Below are 26034 nucleotides of genomic sequence, written 5' to 3'. Positions count from 1 at the left end.
TGCTGGTGTGTCTAAGCTTTGGCGGGTTTCCATCGTTCTTCATGCTCTGCCCTTGGAGCACCTTGTCTGTGTAAAGGTTCACAGCCTCCAGCTTGGGGAAATGGTCAACTGCTTTCCTTTTGATTATTCCCTCTCGTACTTCTCTGTATTTCCCCCTCTTTTTGCTTTCTAGGACTCCAGGATTTTAGATCTGGATACAGCCTCAATGCATCTTGTCTTTTGTTGGACAGTTTTTGTATCTGTACTTTATGGGATGGTTTCCCAACTGGAGAGCCGCCACTGAATATTTCCAGTTGGAGGGCACAACAAATCCGAACTCTCGTGTGTCCCGACCGCTCGTCCTACAGTTTCCTAGTGTCATCTTTTGGATGTAATGCTTTTGGGCAGCTCTCTAGATTTATTAAACCAATCTTTAGAACATATTTTGTGTTCTGAATTATCTCTATCCTGACAAGTCAGTGTTTCAGTTCATCCTGGTCTTTCTGTTCTTCAAAGGCCTGGCGATCCTTGGTTATCAGATCTCACTGAAGAAAGCAGTGTGGGGGGCTTGCGTGGGTTTCCTCTGCAGCTCTGTCAGGCCTCCTTCCACATGGAAAGACAGTGTGGGCGGAGCATGCAATCTGGTCAGCTCTCCTCTGGGCTCAGTTGGTGGGGTGGGGGTTGTGAACTCGGGGCCCTAATATCTACATGAGAAGCCTTAGCTCTCCTCATTCTATTTAATATCTTGGTGTACTGTTTTGTATTGAAGAGAAAAGCCTTTAAAAATATTTTTGGCCCAGTCATAAACATCAGGCTGCCTATGTTCCACAGAGAACAAGTGGCTGGGACATCTGTTCCATGTGTACACTCTGAATGGGCCCACTGCTTTTCGGTTTCACCTGCTGACTCTAAGCCCAGAAATTCTCCAGCAAAGCTGTGGCCAGGTTGCCTCCCTCCTCTACTGCATGGTCTCAGAGCTGCTCCCTTCTGCTCTCTGCTGTATTCATTCATGCACTTCCAGAACATTCTATCTTCCCAAAAGTTGTTAAAAATTTTTCTTCCTCTGATGATCCCCTTTTCCCTTTGCCTATCTACTACTTAACTGTGGAGGTTCATTACTTGTGAAGTTTTTGTACTTTTATTTCAGAGGGGTCTCAAGAAAAATGGGAAGTCATCTCAAAGCAGGATGTATTCTGGGGCACCTGGATGGCTCAGTTGGTTAAGCATCTGCCTTTGGCTCAGGTCGTGATCCCAGGGTCCTGGGATGGAGCCCCGCATTAGGCTCCTTGCTCAAGAGGAGAGCCTGCTTCTCTCTCTCCCTTTGCCTGCTGTTCCCCCTGCTTGTGCTCTCTCTCTCCATCAAATATAGATAAAATTTAAAAAAAAAGCAGGATGTATTCTATAAACCATGTCTGAGGGTCAAATCAGTTTGGGACACCCCAACTAATGTACTCTTAAGATTTGGATTTCCCTGCAGATGACTTAACATGGAAAACAGATGCATGCTGACAGTTTTCATAGGATTCTACATTTTCAAGTTACAGATTTAAAAAATAACCAATCAAAATAAAAAAGAAAAACAAAAATAAAAAATAAAACGTCATGAATCTATCAATCTATCAAGGAAGCTGGAGCGTAGTTAATTAAATTGTGACAGTTTATGATTATAAAGCCGCCTCTTTTACGATTATTAATATATCCTTAAGTAAAACTATGTCAAGGCTGAGAAATTAGAAAATCTACAATGCGGAATGAAAAGAGCCCCCGGGGGAGTTAAGAAACTAGAATTTCAGTCCATGTCTTTAACTAATAAACTCCAGGGAGTAAGGCAGGTTTTGTAACCACACGAGACCTCGGTTCCTCCATCGCTAAAATAAAAGAGCTGCGAGGGCCACCTTACGGAATGCTGTTGCACTCACCCATGGTCCTGAAGGTACTAGCTGTTCTTTGGACAAGAGGAAGAGTTGTTTTCTGTGGCCCTCTCAAGTGCTCATCTCCTTGTTCTACGAGGGGGAAACTGAGGCCAGATGGATGACAATGAGTATAACTGAAGGGCAGGAGGCAGGCTGGACTGGAAAACATTCTAATGTCACCCAGAGCTTTAGATGCTATGGCTGTGGGGTGTGAAAACCTTCTCAGGTTTATGGGCCAGAACAGGGCCATCCCATCCAGTGCGTACCGAGAATGTCTTACTCCTACAAAGACTTGAACACCAAAAGTTATCCAAAAATGACATGCGACCCAGGGTTTTCATTTCACTTGGGACTAATAAAGCATTCCCACTCATCTCTGCAACTTCCATCTAGCTCCCACTGCCTGCAAACAGAATCAGGGAGAGAAGGGAGAAGAGAGAGCTCCCTGGACCTCCTTGGGGACCTAAGCGACAAGAAAATGAATATTAAATGAACGACAGGAAGCAAGCCCTCTCGGTCCCTAACCACATCTTTCAAGCCCTATTTCTGAGAATAGAAAATTCTAAGCTCAATTTGAGAGTCACTGTAAACTCCTCTCTGTGCCAGATGATTTTATCTGCATATTTATATCCAAAGTACAAACAACTTAAACTGTTTATACTAAGTTGTAATGGAAGTCATGTGTCAAATACAACGGGAGGAAAAAGAGGAGAGCATTCTTTACAAGGAAAGCCTGAAGATATACAATATCTGTGGAAAATGTGGCCTATGAGAATGCATTGTTTACCTATTCCATTTAATTACAGAGAACATGAATTCTTACCCTTCGCATACAATGTCTAAAGTCTTGTTTTTCAGTTTGGTTTTGCCCGACACTGTTGCCAGGAGCTCTGGAAGTCCCACAGCACCATATACACAGCCTCGAGGAACGCAGCCACATACGTTCCTGTCATTTGTGGTCCCCGTTTCCTTTCATCTCCTGCTTCCAGAGAGGCAGGGAAGGGTCTGTCCACAATGCTCCAAAGCAGAAGAACAAAAACAGTCGAGAGAGCCCTCCTCAGATGCTCGCAAGGCCTTCAGCACGTCGGCTTTCCTTGTTGAACACTGTCAAGACAGGAAAACTAGACAAGGCCACCAAGGGACTCTTGGCATCTGAATTTATCACCAAGTACAAGCCTGCAGGGATAGCTTCTCCGCAAGTTCCAAACAACAGCGAATCAGGCACAACCGCCCAGAAAAAGTCTGTCACACACACCGTATGCTGGCTTCCCAGAGCCGCCGGCTACCTGCCTACACGGCATCTACCCTAGCGCTAAAGCTTAACGGGTCATGGGGTATTATTAATGGGAAGCACAGTACAAGCTGCTGTTTCTGCGGTGCCACATGTCTCAGAGGGAGAGATCACCATGGCTAACCTGTAACCCCTAGGTGAGGTCCAGCTCTTCTCTTCCTCGTCCTCTCGGCCACACTCACCTGGGTCATTCCCATGCACCTGCCTCTCAAGTGCCCAGTGTCCTGGCTGAGCACCCGGTCTGAGCCGTCCCAGCACCTGCCCTGTGTGCTGCTGTTCGGATCAACTACGTGGACTATTCATCGGAGGCCTCTAGCCCTTTCTATTTTAAAACAGAGAAGCTACCAGGGACACCCAGGTGGCTCAGTCGGTTAAGCGTCTGCCTTCGGCTCAGGTCATGATCTCGGGGTCCTGGGATCAAGTCCTGCATTGGGCTCCTTGCTCAGTGGGGAGCCTACTTCTCCCTTTCCCTGTCGCTTCCCCTGCTTGTGCTCCCTTTGTGCTCACTCACTCTCTCTGTCAAATAAATACATAAAATCTTTTAAAAAAACCACACACACCCAAAACAGAGAAGCTGACATCATTCCATGCTTTCCTTTTTACTTGGGACAAGTGTTGTCTTATCCTGCTTCTGTAGTTCTGCTTGCTCCTCTCAGTGGCAGAAAAGAGCATCCGAACGCATTCTTTTAGAAACACACATTCTAATTTTCAAAGAAGTTGGCACTTCATCACAGGCAATTTTTATACTCTCATCCTCAACATGATTCCACAGATGGACTAGCCAGGCCCAACGACAATTTGGTTTCTCTACACCTTCAACAACCAAAATCTAACAACTCGGCAAATGCTAGAAGAAAGCAACAAATCTTGGAGAGCAAACAAGAAACAAAGTAATGTGGAGAGCTGAACTCAAAAATGGACAGACCTGCTTTCCATCAGTTTTTACCTTTCCACAAAATGTTCATGTCCTCAATCCGCATAATGACAAATTGAACCTAATTAAAGCTAAAAGGACCAACTAACAATATACTTATAATTTTACACTTTCTTTTAATCTAGAATATTTGACTGCTTGATGTATTTTTCATCTCACCTGTAAGTTGTGAGAATAAAATACCAAGATATAAGTTTATTTAAGCGACATTATATTAACTGAGGATCTAAACACATCTTACCTGTAAATATGTCTCCAATCCTTGTCGTCGTTGTTCCAAGACTTTTGGGACCCAGTTCCTAACATGTTTAGAAGGGATTTCTGGAGTTTTTATACATTTCTTCAGCTATAAAGATAGAAACAGAAAAAATACAGAAAAAGTCTCAATTATAAAGATATTCTTTGAGGGGGAAAGCCAATAAAAGAAAATGAACCACCATTATCTCCAATAAAAAGACAGAAGAAAATATAATTGTATTGAAATTTTTTTAAAAAAATTCTTTACTTAGGGGTGCCTGGGTGTCTCAGTCAGTTGAGCATCTTACTCTTGGTTTCAGCGCGGGTCATGATCTCAGGGTCCTGGGATCAAGCCCTGCGTCAGGCTCCATGCTCAGAGAAGAGTCTGCTAGAGATTTTCTCCCCCTCCCTTTGCCCCTCCCCCATTCATGTGCATGCACATGCGCACACGCTCTCTCTCTCTCTCTCAAATAAATAAATAAAATCTTAAAAAAAAAATCCTTTATTTAGCTGTCCTACATGTTCAGGTTTCAGGATAAGAGTTTTGTGTTTTTGGTAGTTGTTATGGTTGTATATTGTCTAGTATTTCAGACCAGAATTATTTTTCTCTGAAAAGTTACAAGTTCAGTAGATGCAAAAAAAAAAAAAAAAAAAAAAAAAAAAAAAAGTTCAGTAAATGCATCAAAATGGAGGTAAGGTAGTTTATAATTTCCAAAATCAATTAATAGAAAGAAACTTTGCTCAGAAGAAGTACTTTTCAGATGAAAAGCTTTTCTACATATTATTTCACATAAAAACTCAAAATAAGATGCAATGTTTATAACCAACTCATTGGAAATGCCACATGAACTAGACCACACCAGCTGGAAAGTTTCTCAAAAGGTCTGCAACAGAATGAACTTCAGCTTTTTAAAAGAGAAAGACTGATGCTTCCAATGCTCCTAAGAATTAGGTCCAAATTCTGTTTAAGAAAAATCACGGTTCTCAAGGGGCGCCTGGGTGGCACAGCGGTTAAGCGTCTGCCTTCGGCTCAGGGCGTGATCCCGGCGTTGTGGGATCGAAGCCCCACATCAGGCTCCTCTGCTGGGAGCCTGCTTCTTCCTCTCCCACTCCCCCTGCTTGTGTTCCCTCTTGCTGGCTGTCTCTACCTCTGTCAAATAAATAAATAAAATCTTTAAAAAAAAAAAAAAAAAGAAAAAAGAAAAATCACGGTTCTCGGCCAAGCCTTTCTGGGCAGGAGGCGGAAGGAACCAGATAAAAGAGAAAAATTCTATTGGAACTTGAGTTAGAGCTGCCTGTGGGAGGCACATCCTGTCTATGACATCTACATCCTAACCTGTGAATGCTACTTTACATGGCAAGCCACTTTGCGGAGGTCATTAAATTAGGGGTCTTAAAATGGGGTGATTCTCCTAGATTACCCAGGTGGGCTCAGTGTAATAAGATTCTTTAGAAAAAGGAAGCAGGAGGGTCAGATTCAGAGAGAGTTTGGAAGATGGTACATGGTAGCTTCTACCACAGAGGAAGGGTCGAGAGCCCAGTGAGCTCTAGAAGCTAGAAAGGAAAGGGAATGGATGCTCCCCTCCTTGATTTCAGTCCAGTGAAGCTCGTTTCAGACTTCCGACCTCAAGAAGGATAAAAAAATAAACATCTTGTTTTAAGCCACTAAGTTTGTGCTAATATGTTACAGCAGCAATACGAAACTGATACACTGACTAAAGCAGCATGAAGTTTAATGTTCTAATTAAAAACTTAGAAAACCGACCTAAACTGTGTAGGGGGAAGTCAGAGCTGGTTACGAATACACAGATTATGATCTGCTAAGTGAGGGGCACAAGCCCTGAGCATCTGAGCTCCCACACTGGGAAAATGAACCCCATGGCTTGTTTTGAATGAAGACACAGTTTCATTACAGCCATGGAAAGGATGTAGATAGAGTCAGCAGATTTATTACAGATCCCAGAAACAGGGGAGCGGTAGCAGGTCACGAGCCAGCAGGCGATAAGAGAGGAGGGTGGCAGGCACCTATCACTTACAGGTGGTGGGGACGGAGGTCACTAACTTGTCAAAGGCTTACCTCCAAAAGGTTATTTTAAAAGATGCCAGGGAAAGAAAAGTGAGAACTTATGGCAGAAATCCTGAATTCAAGTCCTCACCTGACTGTTCAGACTCTGGGTGTGAGCAGGGTTTTCATATTGTAAAATGCCTAGACAGCAGCTCAGAAAATCAAAATTGTTTTTCAAAGTTTCAAAAACTCAGACAAACAAGCTTTTCTCATCACAGACTTCTCCTTTACTATACGTGCACACAAGGAGCATAATAATCACTAAGAAAATGCACAGTTAAAGCCGCGCAGCTAAACCTGTAATAAAAACATCTTTCTGCACATAAGAATATATTTACCATTAACGGAAAAAGAAGGGGTCTTTGGACATCTCCCAGGTCAGCACTTCCAGTACAAGCCACCAGGCAGAGCCTGGATTTGCAGCCTCCCTCCACACCTTAAGTGTCATTAAAATACTAATGTGAAAGTGCTCACTGCAAACCACAAATCCACTCTCCTTGCTCTGCTCGCCAATAGAGCTTCTGTATTATTAGGAATAATCATGTATTCAGTTAAATTCAGCCAAAAAGCTAAATTTCCCAACCCCCCCTGCAGAGAGTAGAAGAGAGCGCTAATCAGAAGTCACTGAGGACTTTTCATAAAAACTCTTTTAAAATGGAACAGACTCAGGGCACCCGGCTGGCTCAGTCAGTAGCACATGCAACTCTGGATCATGGGGTTGTGAGTTCGAGCCCCATGTTGGCTGTAGAGAGTACTTTAAAGAATAAATACAATTAAGAAAAAAAAAGGAACAGAATCAGCTGGCTTGCACCTTCTGTTCTACAGTCCCCCACACTCCACCCAGGTCTGTCCCCCGCCACCTTCTTCCTGCCTAGAATGTGACCATGATGGCTGGAGCTGCAGTGGCCATCTGCCACCACAGGGCAACTCTGAGGATGGAAGACAGGTGTTTCAGATGACTGAGCAGAAAGGAAGCAGCAGCCACGTGCCTGAGCCTTCAGGAGCTGTCTCAGCCCTGGACTGTTCACTCGCCGACTTGTATTTTGAGAGGAAAAAAAATAATCCTTTTTTTTCCTTAAAGGTCACTGGTATTTGGACTCTCTGTTTTATGTACCTGAAGTTAATCCTGATAAATGTCCAGAAAGAAAAAACAGGCAAAAAGCCAAAAGTAATGGGACACAGAAGAATGAAACCAAAGGGGCAGAGAAGAAGTAATTACCAAGTGAGAGATTAAGAACTTTCTACAAGACAGAAAGCAGGAGTATGTCAATGAGGAAAACAGAGCAGAGGAAGCCCCCAGCCAAGCCACCTCAAGAAAGGGATTGCAAAGAGCAGGGACCCCCGTCTTCTCAGCAGACTTGAGAGCTTTGTGCTCAGGACTGGCGTAAGAGGAAGGGGGAGCCAAGAAGAGGAATGACACAATGCCATGGCTCATGCCAATAAATGCTCTGCCCCTATCCCCATTAGCAGGGGACTAGTAACCTGGTTGCATCCCTAGCACTCACACCCACATAAAAAAGGGTCAGCATCTCTCAAGAAAATGAATGAAGCATCTGGCTGGAATGATGGTGTCTGCCATTCTATTCACCCTGTCGCGGGGTCCCCAATCTAACAGCTGGCTCTCTCCTCTCACTCCCTATGATGAAACCCTCCAGCGACACGCCCTACAGAGGGACCAGGTTTGTGTACCCAAGACAGATGTACCATTGAAAAACACCAGGAATAATTCATCTAGTTGGATGGGCAATGGAGGCTAGCTGTCATGGCAAAGACAGCACTATGAAAAAGAAAGGACAAGAAAACCAAGTTGAACAATGAGCCCCAAAGAAAACAAGTAACAGAACAGATCTTTGACATCTATTTAGTACCTGCAGGGTGATTTGAGAAGATGTTGCTTCTATAAAACAAGAAGAGGTTGCTATGGAAAAAAAAAATATGAGATTTTTTTGAGAAATTAAAAAACACGACACAGAAGTAAAAAATTAAAAAAGAGGTAGAATATAAAATCATGGATGTCTCTCAAACTGTACAACAAGAGACTGAGAGCAAAGTTAGGTGAAAAGAAAAACACCACCAGGATTAATCCAGGAAGTTTAATATAAAACAAATAAGCATTCCATAAAGGAGAAAAGAAATTCTCAAAGAAATGATAGAAGAATTATGTGACCTCACATAGATCTTCAGATTAAGAACCCACTGAACACCAGTGTAATATACCTTAAAAACCCCACAGTCACTGACATTTATCTGGGAGCTCTCCGGAAAACAAGGACAGAGAGAAGACACAGGGAAAACATGTGGTGACAAGCACAGGAAGGGGAACGGCAGGGGCAGCTGACTTCTCCTCGGCAGCAGCGGATGGGAGGACATCAGTGCTGCAAAGATCTCACGTGAGCAGGGATTTCTATCACCAGCCATACCGTCAACCATGTGTGGGAGAACAGAAGCATTTTCTGACATTCCAGACCTCAACAGATTTACCTCCTAAGCTCCTTTTTACACGAAGGAAGTTGAGGCTGTAACTCCAGAAAACAGCTTAAAGCAAAGAAGAGAAAGAAGAGGACCAGGACTTATAGCCCGGCCCCATCAGTGTGAGGAAGGGAATCCAGGGACAGCAGATTTGGGGAGCGGAGTTTCTGGAGAAGGCTGATTCCATGCAGTAGGAAGCATGGGGAAGATGAACACATTTTAGGTTTTGTTCAAGTAGATTATCTTTCGTCTCCTAGAAAAGATAAGTTCCAGGGGAAGCAAGAGCCCCTCAAGAAGGTCCCGGAGCAGAAGGCACTGAGGTTCTCCTACATGTTCATTCAGGGCTAGAGACACCCCTGGGGCACGTGGGGCTCACATACCGGGGAAAGACAAGAAACAATACATGAGGTAATAAAACGGAGGGGGGGGCAGACAGTAACAGAAAGGAGTGGGAGTTGGGGGCCTGTGCGAGATGGGAATGTCTGAGGAACGATGTGAATCAGGCAAGGAGGGAGCCAGGTAAGGAGCTGGCGAAGGAGCCATGGGGAGGAGGGACCAAGCCTGGTGTTCAAAACGCAGCAAGGAGGAGACGGGTTCAGAGAGGTGGCAGCATCGCACGCTGTAGGGCCTTGGAGGCCACATAGGAAATTGTGTTCATTTTAAATGGGAAGCTTAGTGAATGTCTTCAGCAAGGGAACGACCTGATAGAAGTTTACTGTAAAGAGGTCCTGCCAGATTCCATACGTGAGATGCACTATAATAGGGCAGGAGTCAACTTGAGGAGACCGGTCAGAACCCTCTGCAGAAGAAATCCAGGCAAGGGACCAGGGTGATTTGGACTATGGTCCTGGCAGTGGAAGTGGGGACAAGTGGAGGCTGCGGGAGTATGCAGAAAGGAGAGATGCTCAGAACGACTCTGAGTCCCTAGCGGTTTCAGGTCTGTGGCTTCGCTGTGCAGCCACAGTTGAGTGACCGGTCTGCTGGTTACAGAAAGATGGTAGAAAGCCAGGTTCAGGGAAAGTGGCAGGGAACACCGGCTATCTCCCCAGATCCACTGTCCCTCCCTCCCACAGAACAAGGGATTTTCAGCTTGCGTACATGAATAGGAACATGAATGCAGAATAAAGAACACATTTCCCAAACGCCTTCCTGGAAGCTGTGTGTGGCCATATGACTGAATTCTTGTGGAAGGCAGGTAAACAGAAGTGTTCTTACAGGGAAGGACTATTTTCTTCTTTCCCTTTCCTCCATCCTGCTGGCTGACCTGGCCATGTAATGGCTAGACAGACACCTTCAACCATGAGGTCAAAGCCTCCCCTGGAGAATGCTAAAGCCATAAGAGCCTGGGTCCCTGATCAGGAAACAGCCACATCAGCCCTACACATTTACAGGAGAGAAATAAAGGTATATCTGTGGGGCGCCCGGGTGGCTCAGTCGGTTGAGTGTCTGCCTTTGGCTCAGGCCATGATCTCAGGGACCTGGGATCAAGTCCCACACCGGGCTCCCTGCTCAGCGGGGAGTCTGCTTCTCCCTCTCCCTCTGCCCCTCTCCCTGCTACACAAACAGACAAATAAATAACTAATAAATGTATATCTGTGAATGCCACCATTATTCTGGCCTACAGTTATTTGCAGCACAGTCTGATCTCACATGAGTAGGGCTTACAGCTGATACTGCTAGCTGCCTACCCAATATTCCTTCCTTCCTTCTTCTTGCAAAAAAAAAAAAAAAAAACCAAGACCAAAAACAAAACCCCAATGCCATTCAGGGTGCCAACGTGGTGAGCAAAAAATCTTGATTTCCCAAGTTCCCTTGAAATTCGGATGGCCATGTGACAGGATGTTAATGAAATGTAGTTGAAGTCTACTGGGTAGGGCTCCTGTTTTCCTCAGAGAGAAAGTAAAGAAAAGAAGAAAAGAGAAAGAAAAGAAAAAAGAAAAGGTCCTTCTTCCTGACAGAAAAGCAGCAAGGGCTGGAGGGACAGCAGCTACAATGTAACTAGAAGGGTGCAAGGCAGGTGCAATGGTAAAGATGGTGAAGCAGAAAGACAAAAGGAGCTTGGAATAGGATACTGTGAAATTGCTACATCAACTTGGACTGCCTGCTCTCAGTTTTGTTGCAGTGTGAGAATCATCTCTCACTTGTTTAAGAAACCTAGTCAAGTTTGTATTACATCCAATCAAAAATAATCCTGGCATAAAGGAATCCACTGTTTGGTTTTGATGATTTTAAGTGACAGAGGCCCCCTAAGCACTCAAATGGAGATAAAGTGCAGGCAGGTAGATACGGGCCTGTAGATCTGGGGATCAGATACCTAAGTGGAATCTAGAGCCTTGGAACTAGATGACAGTGGGAGTTTCTCCACTGGCACAGACGGAAAAAAAATTGCTGTGATGGCAGAATCCTAAGACAGCTCCCAAGATCCCTGTCTCTTGGTGCACGTAGTACAGAATCCCTTCTCCTGGGTTCAGATGGCCTCATTAAACGTGGTGGGGGACAGTCACTCCCTTGATCAGGTTACCTTTTATGAGACCCAGTCCCAGCAGACTGCTGGCTTTGCCATGTTACAGCCACATGGCTCGGACCTGGGGGTGGCCTTGAAGAGCTGAGAGCTACCCCTAGCCAACAGTCAGCAAGCAAAAAGGGACCTCAGTCCCATGACAGCAAGAAATGGAGTCTCCCCAAAATGAGCTTGCAAGAGGACCCTGAGCCCTAGATGGGACCACAGACTTGGCGACACCCACATGACAGCGTGGTGAGACCCTAAGCAGAGAACCCAGTAAACCTGCGCCCAGACTCCTGACCCACAGGAATTCTGAGCAGATACAGTCGTCTTGTTTTACGCTGCTGAGTGTGCGGTGATCAGTTCTACTGCAACAGGACACTGATAAAGGGGCTGAGACCCCCAACTCTGAAAGGCAGGGTGGAGAAGCAGGCAGTCACTCACCGAGCAGGGGCTGAAACTGCACGTTCGGCAGCAAAGTGTTCCAAGAAGTGGGCATGGTCAGACTGCACCCAGCGAGGCTGGGGAAGTCAAACACTGGGCAGTGAGCTGGTAAGAAGTGGGAAAGCAGGGACTCCTCTGTCAAGGAATTCTACCAAGAAAGGAAAGCAAGCAGCCAACATGGGAGGGAAGCCTGGAATCAAAGGTAGGTTTTATTGTGCTAAACGGGAAACGCTATGACATGTTCATTTATTGATGAGACTGATCCAATATTGAGGAAAGAGGGAGGGGGGAGAGAGAGGGAGGGGAGAGAAACAATTTATGACCGTCTGTAAAGGAATAAATACGTATCTCACCTCTACAATATTTGAGGTATTTCTCAAACAGAAACAAAGCCAAAAATGCTAAATTATTCTGTGGTAATAAGCTTATTCGGTTTCAGTTTAAACCTAAAGAAACTTCCTTTAAAGCTACTGAATGATGACATTTCTTACATTGTAAAATGGAAAATCAACTCCATTCTCTGTCTCTCTTTTTTTTAAAAATCTTGAAGATATAGTACTGAAAACACTTTTCCTTTTTATTGATGTCAGGAGTGTGGAGGAAGCCGATCATCGCAGCGGCAGGGACCTGTGACAGCATTTGTAGGTGAGTAATGAATTGCTTTAGATGAGGAGAGACAAACCCAAGACAATATGTTTGCAGCAGGGCTCAGCTGCTCCCGAGATAAATACCCCTCTGCCATTCCAGCGATGATTAACTGTTCTGGTCACGCTGCACCCAGCCACACGGCCTTTCTGGTCCACGTGGACAGCCACCAGATTCCACCATACCGCAAGCACCGTCCCCTTCGCCTGGAGTGATCACTCTCTTTCCTTTTCATTTTTTTTTTTTTGAGATTTTATTTATTTATTTATTTTCAAGTAATCTCTACACCTGATGCGGGGCCTGAACCCAAAACCTGGGGTACAAGTGTTGTCTGCTCCCCAGACTGAGCCAGCCAGGTGCCCTCCCTTTCCTTTTATGCCATGACAAGAGTAAACTCAGAACTTACTTATGTGCCATATATACACTGGTGAGAGCAACCATTTTTTCTTTCTTTCTTTTCTTTCTTTCCTTTTCTTTCTTTCTTTCTGTCTCTCTCTCTCTCTAGATTTTATTTATTTGAGAGAGAGAGAGAGAGTGAGAGTATGTGCATGAGTGCCGGGGAGAGCAGGAGGACAGGGAGGGGAAAGGAATCTCAAGCAGACCCCTTGCTGAGCTCAAAGCTGGTCTTGGGGCTGGACCCCAGGACCCTGTGATCGCGACCTGAGCCGAAACCAAGAGTCGGATTCTCAACCGACTGAGCCACCCAGGCGCCCCAACAGTGACCATTTTCCACAGAAAAGAACACAAACACTCTTCCAGATCACATGAATAAAAAGATAGAAATGGAACAAAAAAGTTAAGGAAAGGAGTGGGGAGACTTCAGGGTAAAATTCAATCTTTCACTCCACCTTGGCATCCCTACATCCCTAGGGTTCCCTTTAGAAATACTACATGTGGTGCTGTACTCCTGGTTTAACCCCCTAAGGCAGCTTTGGGGTTCCTCTGAAATGTGTACTGCATTAAATTAAATAGGAGGATGTAATATTTTATTCAAGCCAAAAGGAGGCAATCACAAGCATGAGGACAGTTAACTGAGTAATGAACCAGCACCCTGTTCCCCTGAAGCCCCTGGGCTGGAGCTGAGAGCGTAAGCTGGGAGGGCACAGGCTCAGCAGCTGGCCACATAGGGAAGGGTTTTCCCCCACTCCTGTGACTATAAGCCTATGGAGGTAAAGTTGTTCTTAAGGACCGCCATGCAAAGTGGTAACTGGCTTGTCTCTAGGGGATGTGGGCAGGTGTCGCTGGGGCACAGGGGAGGCACGTGCAGGCAAAAGGCTCTCCCTGTCACCACGGTCTGGGCCTGAGCAGTGTGGAGGAAACCCTGTAACTTCATTTTTAAAAAGGATACTAGGCAAAGAGCGAACAGAGATGAACAGGGTAGGCGACAGCCTGGGTTTCAGTGTGGTGCTGGTCGTGTTCCCATCCAGGACTGGGGAGCTACAAAGGACTTCCCAGTGTAACCTGGGATAGAAATTACAGTGAGCTCAAACCCCACAACAGAAACCATTTTTTTTCACCCCAAATATTCCTCCAGTAATTTATAAATATGTATAATGTCTTCCAAACATCCTATTTGCCAAAAACTTACTTAATGCCTAATATGTGCCCAACACTAGCATGCAGCGAGGAATACAAAAGATAAGATATGATCCCTTTTATTAAAAAATGTGTCTTCTAGTTGGACAAGACTTGGGGACAACTAAATTTTAATGATCTCTTAGATGTTTTTAGGTTAAGTAGAAATGTCTACTCTAAAGGAACAGGACAGTGCCCGGCCGGCTCAGTCGGTGGAGCATGTGACTCTTGATCTTGGGGTGGTGAGTTAGAGGCACATGTTGGGCAGAGATTACTTTAAAAAAATACATAAAAATAAAAGAACAGGAGTTCCAAGAACAAAGACATGAGGGAATCCAAGAAACCCACGTGAGAGACGGAGAACGTGAGAGACGGAGAACGTGAGATGTTTTACTTTGGTTTGAAAAGATCAGAACGCAGAGGGGAGGCCATTCGGCATGGCAAAGACAGACAGAAAAAGTGATTTTCATACACTGGGGTGAATGGGGAGACTGGATTGGTGGCCATTGCTGTTTTCTTATGAGAAAGTGAGAAATAAGGTCGACCAGAAAATGGATTTGTGGTTGACACAATAATGGTTCTCCCCAAAGATGTCCATGTCCTGATCATAAGAACCTGAGACTGTATCACATTACATGGCTGAAGAGTGGGATTAAATCAAGCATCTTGAGATGGAGACATTATCTGGGGTTATGCAGGTAAAGCCAATGTAATCTCAAGGGAGAGGCTGAAGTGTGACCGTCAGGGGAGATGTGGGGACGGGACAGATGATGACAGAAACAGAAACTGCAGGGCCTTACTGCTAGCTTTGGAGACAGAAGAGGCCACAAGCCACAGACTGTGAGCAGCCTCCAGAAGCTAGAAAAGGCAGGGAAATGGATGCCCTCCCAGAGTCCCCCAGGAGGAACACGGCCCTGTCGACACATAATAAATGTGGTTGCTTTAAGCCACTAGGTCTGTGGTGACGAATCCTACCAGTTAAAGGAAACTAATAGAGAGCCTAAGATTACTGGCCTTGAGGATCAAGGTCCATGATATGGTTGACAAGGCTGACCCATTTCAATGTATTTGGGCAAAAGAGTGAAGAAGGAAACGGTGCTTTAGGGAAACTGATCTGTAGCAAAGAATGAACCAGAAGACAAGGATCAGAAACAGTTAAAGCCATACTAATAAAATGGTAAGACTCTGGCTTGGGAGGGCAGAGGAGAAAGGGGTAAGTTAAACAGTGCATAGTACTGAAGTTTCAAAGACTCAATCGATGGGATCTGATGACACTCTGAATACAGGAGGTAAGAGAAAGGCAGGAGAGATAACCCCCCGCCCCCCACCCAGGGTTTCAAACCTTGTGGCTTCAGTGCATGTGATGGGGAGAGGGTGGGTGGGGAGGGTTGTCGAAGCGATGTGCCTAAGAATAGAACCACACAACAGGACATGTCCAACGTCAAGAGGCACTGGGGTGCCTCATCATTTGGGATGCTGGTTTAACAGGCAGATGACTGGGCTCCATTCCAGAGATTCTGCTCCAGCATGGCTGGGTAGCACCCGGAATGTGCATTTCGGTCAACACTGTGCTGATTCTGGGGGTCCAAAGTGCCCACTACGAAACACACCCATCAGGAAAAGCTAAACAAAAATGGAATCAAATACTCCTCATGGCTCTGGAGCAAATGACTGATAGGACCCGAAATCTGAAAGAGGGAAAACTGACCTAACAGATAACATACCAATTTAAAGCTTTTGTAAATTAAAATAAATATAATAGCCAAAAGGTCCTGCGTGAAAAATACTTTTCAGCAAATGGCTAATATTTTATTAACAAGCCAAGCAAACTAATGGGCAAAAACAAATGAGCCCGCAGCAGAAAGTTAATTCCAAAAGAGGGAATACAATTCCTAAATGAACTGAAGACATACCAATGAAAACAGCAACAAGGCCACATACATTGCTTGCTAAGTAAACAAATATAATTGGGGGGAGGTAAAATTCAAACCTGATAAGATTTTGTGATACTTTCAAATGCGCTGGTTGCATTTTACAACTGCTATAACCATTTTGAAAAATAATTTGGCAAGATACATCAGGGGCTGTAAAAACATCCAAAACCTCTGGTAGAGAATTTTTTTTTTCTTTTTTTACAATTTAGCATAAGGAAACCATCTTGAGTATGGAAAAGACTAGATCTAATGAAAACTATCATTAGTTGGAAATTCACCAGGGTGCCTGGGTGGCTTAGTTGGTTAAGGGTTTGCCTTCGGCTCAGGTCCTGGAATCAAATCCCACATTGGGCTCCCTGCTTCTCCCTCTCCCTCTGCCGCTCCCCCAGCTTGTGCTCTCATTCTTGCTCGTGCACTCTCAAATAAAATAAATAAATACCTTGGAAAAATAATTGGAAATTTACCACGTAATGCACACCATCTCACTGAGGTCCTAAAATAATCCTATGAAGTGAGTACTGTCATTATTCCTACCATACATGGGGAATCTGAGACACAGGAAGATCTTGCATCTTGCTCCAAGGACTTGAGATCCAGGAAGAAGGACAGGAAGGCTCAGCAACATTCTGCTTCCAAAGCCTACACACTGAACTTCTACACTAGAATTCCTACCATGCAGGAATATGGTTAGCACAGAAGCATTTGCTTTACTTTAAAAATTCAAGAAAAGAGGGGCATCTGACTGGCTCAGCTGGTGGAGTAATTGACTCTTAATCTCAGGGTTGTGCTTTCGAGCCCCAGGTTGGGTATAGAGATTGCCTAAAAATAAAATCTTAAAAAAAAAAATTCAAGAAAAGAAGGAAAAGAGGAATTACAGTAGGTAACAATGGATCATTTCCCCTGTCCCCAAACTTTTTGCAAAGTTAGCCTTATAATCTAAAATTTACTGGAAAGGAAAAAAAACCAAAAAACAAAAAAATACCCCTTGAATGTTTCCAACAAAAAGAAAGAAATCCTAAGAAATGTGTAAACAATTGGGATATTATCTTTGCATTTTACTATCAACAATTATAAAAACTGGGGGGGGGGGAGTTATAATCATTAAGAGCTTTCCTTAGACAACCAGATGAAGTGTGAAATGGGTAACGGTCTTAGCTTCTTTTTTTTTTTTTTTAAAGATTTTATTTATTTATTAGACAGAGATAGAGACAGCCAGTGAGAGAGGGAACACAAGCAGGGGGAACGGGAGAGGAAGAAGCAGGCTCATTGCAGAGGAGCCTGATGTGGGGCTCGATCCCAGAANAGTTATAATCATTAAGAACTTTCCTTAGACAACCAGATGAAGTGTGAAATGGGTAACGGTCTTAGCTTCTGCCTCAAAATCAGCCCGACAATAAGTCAGGAGGGGTACTTGTCTGTCTGCAGAATAGGGACAAGAGCTATGTACCTAGTATTCTAAAGATGTACAGTGCTTGGTTAGGAGCTCATATATCATTTTAGAATCAACATGGGGACACCGGCCAAACACATTTAACAAGTAAGAAATACAATATAAAATGTCAGAAAAACCAGGACACTGACAACATGGCAAATTACACAGACTGCCGAAACAGGTATTTCAAGACGATTAAATAAGAGATTTGACTGAATGTAAAAGGAAAATATTTTACATAAAAATGTAACACTCAAAACACATCACAAAATTCAAATATGGAAACCGGGGTATCCAAATGGTCATAAAATGGTCAAGTTGTACCCAGCAGTAGCAATCAATAAAACTTGTGCATTCTGAGTAAATTTTTTGATTTCCATCCTTAACACAATTTTACAGTCAAGATGACAGAGTTCTGCTTTTTCACACCCTACCATGATTTATACTTAACTATCTTCTACAATCACCTTTAAGCCAAATCACATGCAATTGCACTGGTGCAAGGAAAGGAGACTTCCGGCAGCTGCTTTCTGCGCCACAATATAGAAGTAAATAAAAACAAAACTACAACTCTGCATCACGAAGCTATTTTTATCTCCATGTCCCTGTTGGGAAGTTTTAAATGTGCAAAACTGAGAAATTTGAGAATTTCTACTCTCCACTCTGGTAGGCCTGATTCTAGGATTACAAGAATCGCTAAAATTATTAACAAGAACTACAGACATTGAAGGAAGAGTCCGAGAAAACCTAGGCATTTTTTCTGACTGTGTATCTGAGAACTGCCGATCATCACTGGGGAGAAAGTAACGTCACGTCAGAGAACCAGAGGAAGGACCCTGCGCTAGTGAGAGGCATGGGAGCCTCTTGCGCAGGGCGGGCCTAATTGGCAGTCACCTGCTGTGCCTGGTGTGGAGCGGTCCAGTATCTGGTGGGAACAGCAAGGTTGTGTCTAGGTCACAGCGAGCTGGGAGGTGAGGAAGGCAGCCTGCGTGTGACAGGGCCCCTTGTCCGTCCGTCCCTGGCTCATGAGAGGCTGAGCAGGGGATGGAGCTCTGGTTTTAATCTCAGTGTAAGAATTTATTTCACGAAGTACCCCGCGGAGATCTCCCTAGAATGTCTTTCCTTGAAACGCAAGCAAGCAAAAACAGAATCCCTCGCGAAGGCATCAAGACCCAGGCTCCAGGTTTGTCCTCTTTAAGACCCCCAGGGTAGGGGCTCATGGCAACATCTGGTCTAAATCCACATCCACCTGTACTGTTTCTCTTGGAAGTAAATCTAGATTTAACAAAAATTTAACTGAAGAACGACATGTCTATTTCCCTTGCCATCGTAAGAGAGGAGTATACAGAGGGAAAGAGTTTCACTAATTTCTCCATAATATCCTGTCAGAGTTTATACTCAATATGCCAGTCTCCTGACTTAAAAAAAAGTGGGGAAATTTAATTTTTAAAGAAACACTAAAAAAACTTTTAATATAGAATAAGCACATTGTCACATCATTTATGCACTGACAGTTCCCAGAAAATTTAACAGGTCTTTAATGAAATTAAAAGAATAGACTATCTTCCTTAACATATTCACTTAGTATCTTCCATCTAACTTCCTACCTAATAAAGTGACAGAAGTGAAGAAAATGAATTAGGGCATACGTTTACGTGTGTGTGTGTGTGTGTGTGTGTGTATTTATGCATGTGGGTATATACACATACACCTGTCTATATATTCACAAGCTATGTCTAGGTATTAAGGTAATGTCAGCACCCCAATAGTAATTCCTAACCTGCAAAACATTAAATTTTGGTAGAAAATTAAAAAATATTCACTCTTCTATTCTTTACTATTTCTCCCCAAACTCAGCTATTCCTTCCGTATTTTTGTGTCTTTTCTCTAAGACCTATAATGAAATGAATCCAAGAACTCCAACACCCATGTTGTCAAGTGGCCTTAACAATTCAAAAGAATTATACACGTTCTCCTTATACACGTTTGTCAAAGCATCCTTGAATACATGCGCCATATCTGTTATCTTTTCCAGGAACATGGAAGTGTGAGTTGCTTTTAATAAATTTCTCCCTGTAAAATCATCATCTGCTTCTTTCTCTCCTTTTTGTAAAGCACGTTAAGTCTATTTCACGGAGAGATTCAGGTCTGAGTCTGATTCTCTGTGAACCTCTCACGCCCAGGGCAATACGTGCCAAGAGCTTCCAACCTCACATCTATTTATGTAAAAGATCTTAACAGAAAACCCACCTCCTCAGAAAGCACACCTTCAAGGGACTGAATAATTGAAAAGAAAACTTAATTCATGATCCAAGAAATCCTACTGTGCCAAGAACTATTCATGCTCTCAGAAAACACAGAAAGCAGTCTCAACCTTCTAGCATCTACCCTATAAGGAAAAAGGTGGGGGGGGGGAGTTACCTTTTTGTGCAAGGCATGAAATTCGCTGTACCTTTTTTCAACAAAATGTTTTCTTCCGTTCATTAGCACTTCTATCTTAAACACCTAAGGAAAAAAAATTTAAAGAGATTAATTCCACTGTTCAAAACCCTCAGTCGTCGGATGTGGTTAGTTTGTGACCATGATGTATTTCATCCCTTTAATTACAGCAGCCGATCCCCCCAAACCAAGAAGGCTCAGGAGACCCTGGTCCAACAGCACTGATTAACGAGCCCTCAAGCCAAATGCTTTAGTTAGTACGAACTGAAGTACCCCCTTAACGTGTCTAAAAACAACAGAAACTTTAACGTGTTCACAGGCTCCTTAACTTTCTAATCAGAGCACATTCCTCCCTTAAAATTGTTTTGCCAAATGAGTATGATGGTATTGAAATAAAGCGTCTGACAACGGTGAGAGGCTGGGGGAAATGGCAGGCCCCAGCATTCCATTATGGGCATTAGGGTATTCCAACGACAGCCCTGCTGTGTCATCTGTAAGACAATCAGGCAAACAGCAGTGCATTTTAGGTTAATTTCTTCCTCACCTGCATATTCATCTCTAGTCTCAGCTGGGCCTATTCCTGCTGTTTGCAAAACAGGGAAAATTTGGTAAAGGCTCATTTTCCCTGCGTGATGCCAGTGACAGCTTGAGCTCCCACCTCCAGAAGGTTGAAAGGCCAGAAGAAAAGGCTCTCTGGGTGCAGTAATTAGTAGGCACTAACATGACATTTTCTTGATTCTTAGGTCAGTGGGTCAAGACTGGGAACAAGGATGAGAAATATGATGAAACGCTCATGAAAACACAATGTTAAGATGGGGTGGGGGCGGGATGCTGGGCGAGGATGGAAGAGAAGGTGATCTGTTATTTTCAAGAGTGTGTCTTTGACTCCTGTTTTGCTGAGCAAGATGTGGACAACGCCAAGATGATGGAATATTGTTAGATGAGTTAGTGAGCCTAATTTCTTGTTTCAGTTGCCCTTCTGGAAAAAACTCGAGTTGAGGTCACAGGACACCGAAAAGCATTAAAAGTAAGCTAACTCTTAAGAAAACTCAAGTTAGCACATGAAACACAAGGGCACACACCGTCATTATGAAAACAGACCCCCTATGGCTCTACATTTCTACCTCATCTATAAGTATGACTTTTTCGAAAAGAACAAAATTATATTATCAAACACAAAACGTATTTGTGGATTTGTACTTCTTCGAATCAGAAACAAAATCTTCTGTTGTATGACTCAGCTTGAGAAACCCGCTTTTATTAAAGCAAAGGCTAAATATTTACCAGTTTAATCAATATCTTATACTAACATTTGGTTTTCCAAGAAACCGCCCTAAAAAATACTTTTCTTTGGTCAATTAGTGAAAATACTCTCTTCTAAAAACACATCCATATGGTTCAAAGTCTTAGATGTATGTACACTCTTTTTTAGGAAAATACTCTGTTTACTAATTCACCGAAGAAAATTCTTCTCCTTCAAAGACGCTGCCAGGAATAGGATGAGGAAAACACTCTGAGAAACAAACAAAAGCAGCTCAGCTCAACACACAGGCTTGGGTAATAGGACACAGAGTCCCTTTTTAGTGTCAGGCCCCAGAGTTAAATCAGGACAATGTGGGAGCAGGAGAAGTACTTTCCATCTGCTGAACGGGAGGAAAGAAATGAAGTTATGCTCCGAGTCCAGTTACATCAGTGTCGTCATCACACCCACCACTTTAATTGGCACGTTTGCTGCAGAATCCACAGAAGAAGAAAGCTGAAGACTGGGAAAGGCTCAGCCTACCGGGTCACCCTCGTGAAGGCCAGGGATGAGACACATTACATAGCGACTGCCTCCAGGAATGTCATCCCTTCTATCGACCAGATGGCTCCATTACCAAGTTCCACACTTACTTTTCAGTCACTCAGTTCATGGGGGTGGCGGGGAGGGGGGCGGTTTGTACACACACACACACACACACACACACTACATTTTCATGCTAATATTTTTATTATGTTGCCATTTTAAAAATATACAACATACGTAATATTGTTCAGACTTCTTTTTAAATTCTGGGAAAATATCTTGGAAAGGAAGTTGGTTAATCAGAATTTCCAGGACAATGTGAAGCAAGAAATGGAACCAATTTAATACATCTTATTTTCCTGAATTCCACAGCAATAGTTTTTTTTTTTTTTAAGATTTTATTTATTTATTCGACAGAGATAGAGACAGCCAATGAGAAAGGGAACACAAGCAGGGGGAGTGGGAGAGGAAGAAGCAGGCTCCCAGCGGAAGAGCCTGACGTGGGGCTCGATCCCATACCGCCGGGATCACGCCCTGAGCCGAGGGCAGGCGCCTAACCGCTGTGCCACCCAGGTGCCCCTGTTTTGTTTTTTTAAGAGTTTCTGATATATGTTTCCCAGCTCCCTGGAAAATCTTTTTCCTGCTTTGTTCTCCTGGCAAACTCCGAGTAGCTATTACCTACCGCTAAGGTAGGGACAGCACAAGAAGATGCTGGGAAAGCAGGCAGCACAGTATCCAGTGTTCGTTCATTCATTTATTTAGCAGATACTTACTGAGTGACTACAACGTACTCAGAAGTTGCTCTAGGGCTCTGGGGATTCAGCAGTGAACAAAAGAGGCAAGAGCTCAGGCTTCAAGGAGCGTGCATCCTATCTAGTGACAGGGGCCCACTACAAACTCATGCATGAATACAACGAAGTCAGGAAATAAAAAGTCCTACAGAGAACAAGGCAGCAGGGCAACGACACAGAGCTGAACGAGGGCGTTGTTTCAGACAGCGCAGCGTCGGAGAAGGTCCCCCAGGAAGAGCGGTGGTGAGAGTCGGTACAACATCTGGAGGCAAATACCAGGAAAAAGTTGAATGTGGCTGCCTCTGGAATTTCAGACTGGGAGTGGGTGGACAATCACTTTTTTTTTTAAATTTCTGTTTAAAAAAAATTTTTTTTAAATTAAAGCCTACGGCAGGGTGATTTCCATGTCTGGTCAAGATGGTGTAACAGGGAGCAGATTTACCCTCCCACCTGAAACAACTCAAAGTATGTGGGAAACATGGTTCTCAAGACATTAGACATGAGGAAATGAAGAAGAGTGAGAGACAAAAGAAACAAAGTTGAGCCCCACAGTTACCCCAGTCAGAACCCTGAGGAGAAGTGAGGGGAAGCCAGTTCCAAGGACAGGATACTGGACAAGAATGAGCTGCACATAGAGAGGACCCCTGTGACCTGCCAGAGGTCTCCCTCCAGCATTCAGCTGAACGCTTGTCAACACATGGGACTGGGGAAACTTACCCAAGGACGGGAAGACATTAGAGAGAACAGTGCTCAGAGCTCCCAGATAACTGGGCATACAGCCTGTTCCCAAATGCCTGGTTAGAAAACCTCATAGTTCATGAAACATTAGCTAGAGTTCTCAGAAAGGTCTTGCCTCAGTGGTGGGACAAAATTAACTATAGACTAAAGGCTCTTTTAGTCCAGTGTAAAAAAGCTTAAAACAAGACCTAAAGAGAAAAACTGTTTCCAAGTAACTTAACAACATGACAGGACAAAGCTCAAGAATATTTTTAGGAATATAAAAATATCTAGTACCTAATAGGATAAAATTCATAGAGTCTAGCATCCAATCAAAAAGAGGCGGGAAAAGACAACTCATAATAAGAAGAAAAACCAATCAATAGAAACGGATCCAGAAATAACACAGATGATAAAATTAGTAGACAAAAGCATCAAAGTCATTACTATAAGGCAATTTATTATATTTATGAATCCAGAGGAAAGGGCGATCATGACCATAGGAGATACTAAAACGATACACAGAAAGTCTGGGTCCCACTGATGAAATCAACTACATCTATGCTTAAAATAAAAATACACTGCATGGGATTTATCACAGACTAGACACTACAGAAGAAAAGGTAAGTGAACTTAAAGACCCAGCAACAGAAACTGTCCCAAATGAGAGAGAGGGAACAAAAACTAAAGAACAGCTAAACAGAGCATCAGTAAACTACGGGACAACGTGAAACAGCAGAATGTACATATAATTGGAGTCCCCACAGGAGAGGAGAGACAGGAGACTGAGGCTGGCAGAAAAGACAAATATATTTAAAGAAATCATGACCAAAATATTTCCAAATTTGATGGAAACTATAATCCCACAGCTCTAAAAAGACCAATGGATCCAAATACAAGAAACATAGGGGGGAAAAAACCCCAAATCTGAGGCATAAATCATAACCAAATTCCTTAAAACCAGTAAGAAAGAGAAAATCTGAAAAGCAGCTAGGGGAAAAAAGAGACATTAAGTAGAAAAGAAAGAAAGGGAAGTTGGATACCACATTTCTTCAGTATTTCCATAACTAACCAAGCACATAAGAGTGATTCAATGCATATATTCTCGACTTACGTTTTACCCATCACAGCAATATGTTCTTTGTAAAGTAGCATGTGTCAAATAAAACGTACAATTTAAGGCCAGTCAAATTTTTAATCATTATTTTTAAAGCATTTCAGTACTTCTCCCCCGTCAAATAGTAATAACAAGAGGGACAACAAGGGCTTTTCCAGCACTTATGATGTACAGGCCCTGCTCCAAGCTCTTTACTCATAATAACCACTCATTTAATTCTCACCACCCCAAAAGAAATAGGTAGCATTCTCCCCATTTTATAGGTCAGGAAACTGAGGCAAGGACTAAGTAACTTGACCATAGTAGAGGTGCATTTGGAACCCAGCAACTCAGTTCCTGAATCTGCCCTTCTAACCACTGTATAATATTGACTCTCAACGAGCAGAGTTCTTTAGATAGTCCCATTTCTTGGGGGAAATGTTCTGGAGTAAGGACAACACCTTCCATTCATTTCTCCCTGGAGGTTCTGTCCCCTGGATGGGCTTCTCAGGAGCACAAGACACTTAGCAAGGGCAATGCTCATGGTGTCATGAGGTCTTTACCCTCCACTCTTTGGTGGCTGTGCTCCTTTCAATGGAACCAGACCACTGATCTCTATAAAAAGCATACAACTCCGTAGAGTAAAAGGATACTTTTTTTATATTACCTCCTCCTGTCAGGATCTGTGCTCACACTGCCCCCTCAATTCCTTATACTGTGGTTCCAAATGTTAGCTTCTACGGTTTTCGCTTAAAAAAAAGTAGTATGTACTTATCAAAAAAAAAGTTTCAAAAATTCCAAAGACTGTAAACTTAAAAAAATATAAGTTTCTTACATAAGAGACTTGTATAAGTCCTTGCCAAGTCAAGAGGGATCTTAAATATCCTTTCACAAATTGTCCCCACGCATACAAGCTCTGTATGTACTCATGTACACAGAAGTTGTTACTTTCTTACACAACTGTAGCCGCATCATACAGTCCTACTACTTCTCTTCTACTAGTTTTATTTTGTACCTTATTTTATTTATTTGGTACATGTTGAACATCTTTACTTATTGCACATTTTGCAATGCCTAATTCTTCAATGGCTACCTAGTACTCCTATGTATAATTGTTACCATACTTTATTTAATTAGAACCCTAAGGTAGATATGAAGTCACTGTACTATTTTGTACAGTATGTATTCATGTATGCTTATGTATGTATGTATGTATGTATGTTTATATAGTTGATGCATGAACAACACAGGGGTTGGGGCACCAACCCCTCATGCAATCGAAAGCACATGTATAACTTCTGACCCCCCCAAAACTTAACTACCAATAGCCTACTGATGACTAGAGCATAAACAGTTGATTAACACTACTTGTATATTACGTGTATTGTATACTGTATTCTTACAATAAAGTAAGCTAGAGAAAAGAATATGTTAAGAAAATCATAAAAAACAAATACGTTTAATGTACTATATTTATTGAAAAAAAAATCCACATAGAAGCGGACCCACACAGTTCAAACCCACACTGTCCAATGGCCAACTGTATATGTTTACGTGTTTTATTTTTACATATATATACATAATCCTTGTTTCTGTACACGTGTATACACACACACACACACACACACACACACACACACGATAAATAATCAAAAACTTTGCCAAATTTACCCCCCGCCCTCAAATCTACAAAGTTACACATCAGCTAATAGGATATGGAATGTCTGGCCCATCCTAACCAACACTCCCTGTTACTCACTTTGGCAAGCTGGTGAGTGAAATGA

At 43.1% G+C, this 26034-nt stretch overlaps 1 protein-coding gene across 3 annotated transcripts in view; it reads right to left on the bottom strand.

Annotated features, from left to right (window-relative positions):
• SNX24 (sorting nexin 24) overlaps positions 1-26034 on the bottom strand; it is a 150198-nt gene that overhangs the window by 51000 nt on the left and 73164 nt on the right. For all 3 annotated transcript variants that reach the window (XM_034655921.1, XM_034655922.1, XM_034655923.1), the window contains exons 2-3: positions 19843-19926; positions 4359-4463 (exon numbers count right to left, since the gene is read on the bottom strand). In XM_034655921.1, coding sequence (XP_034511812.1) covers positions 4359-4463; positions 19843-19926 — 189 coding nt within the window. The remainder of the gene's footprint in view (positions 1-4358; positions 4464-19842; positions 19927-26034) is intronic.

Source organism: Ailuropoda melanoleuca, chromosome 3 (assembly GCF_002007445.2).
Source record: "Ailuropoda melanoleuca isolate Jingjing chromosome 3, ASM200744v2, whole genome shotgun sequence".
Taxonomy (NCBI): domain Eukaryota; kingdom Metazoa; phylum Chordata; class Mammalia; order Carnivora; family Ursidae; genus Ailuropoda; species Ailuropoda melanoleuca.
This window is presented reverse-complemented; position numbering and strand designations above follow the sequence as displayed.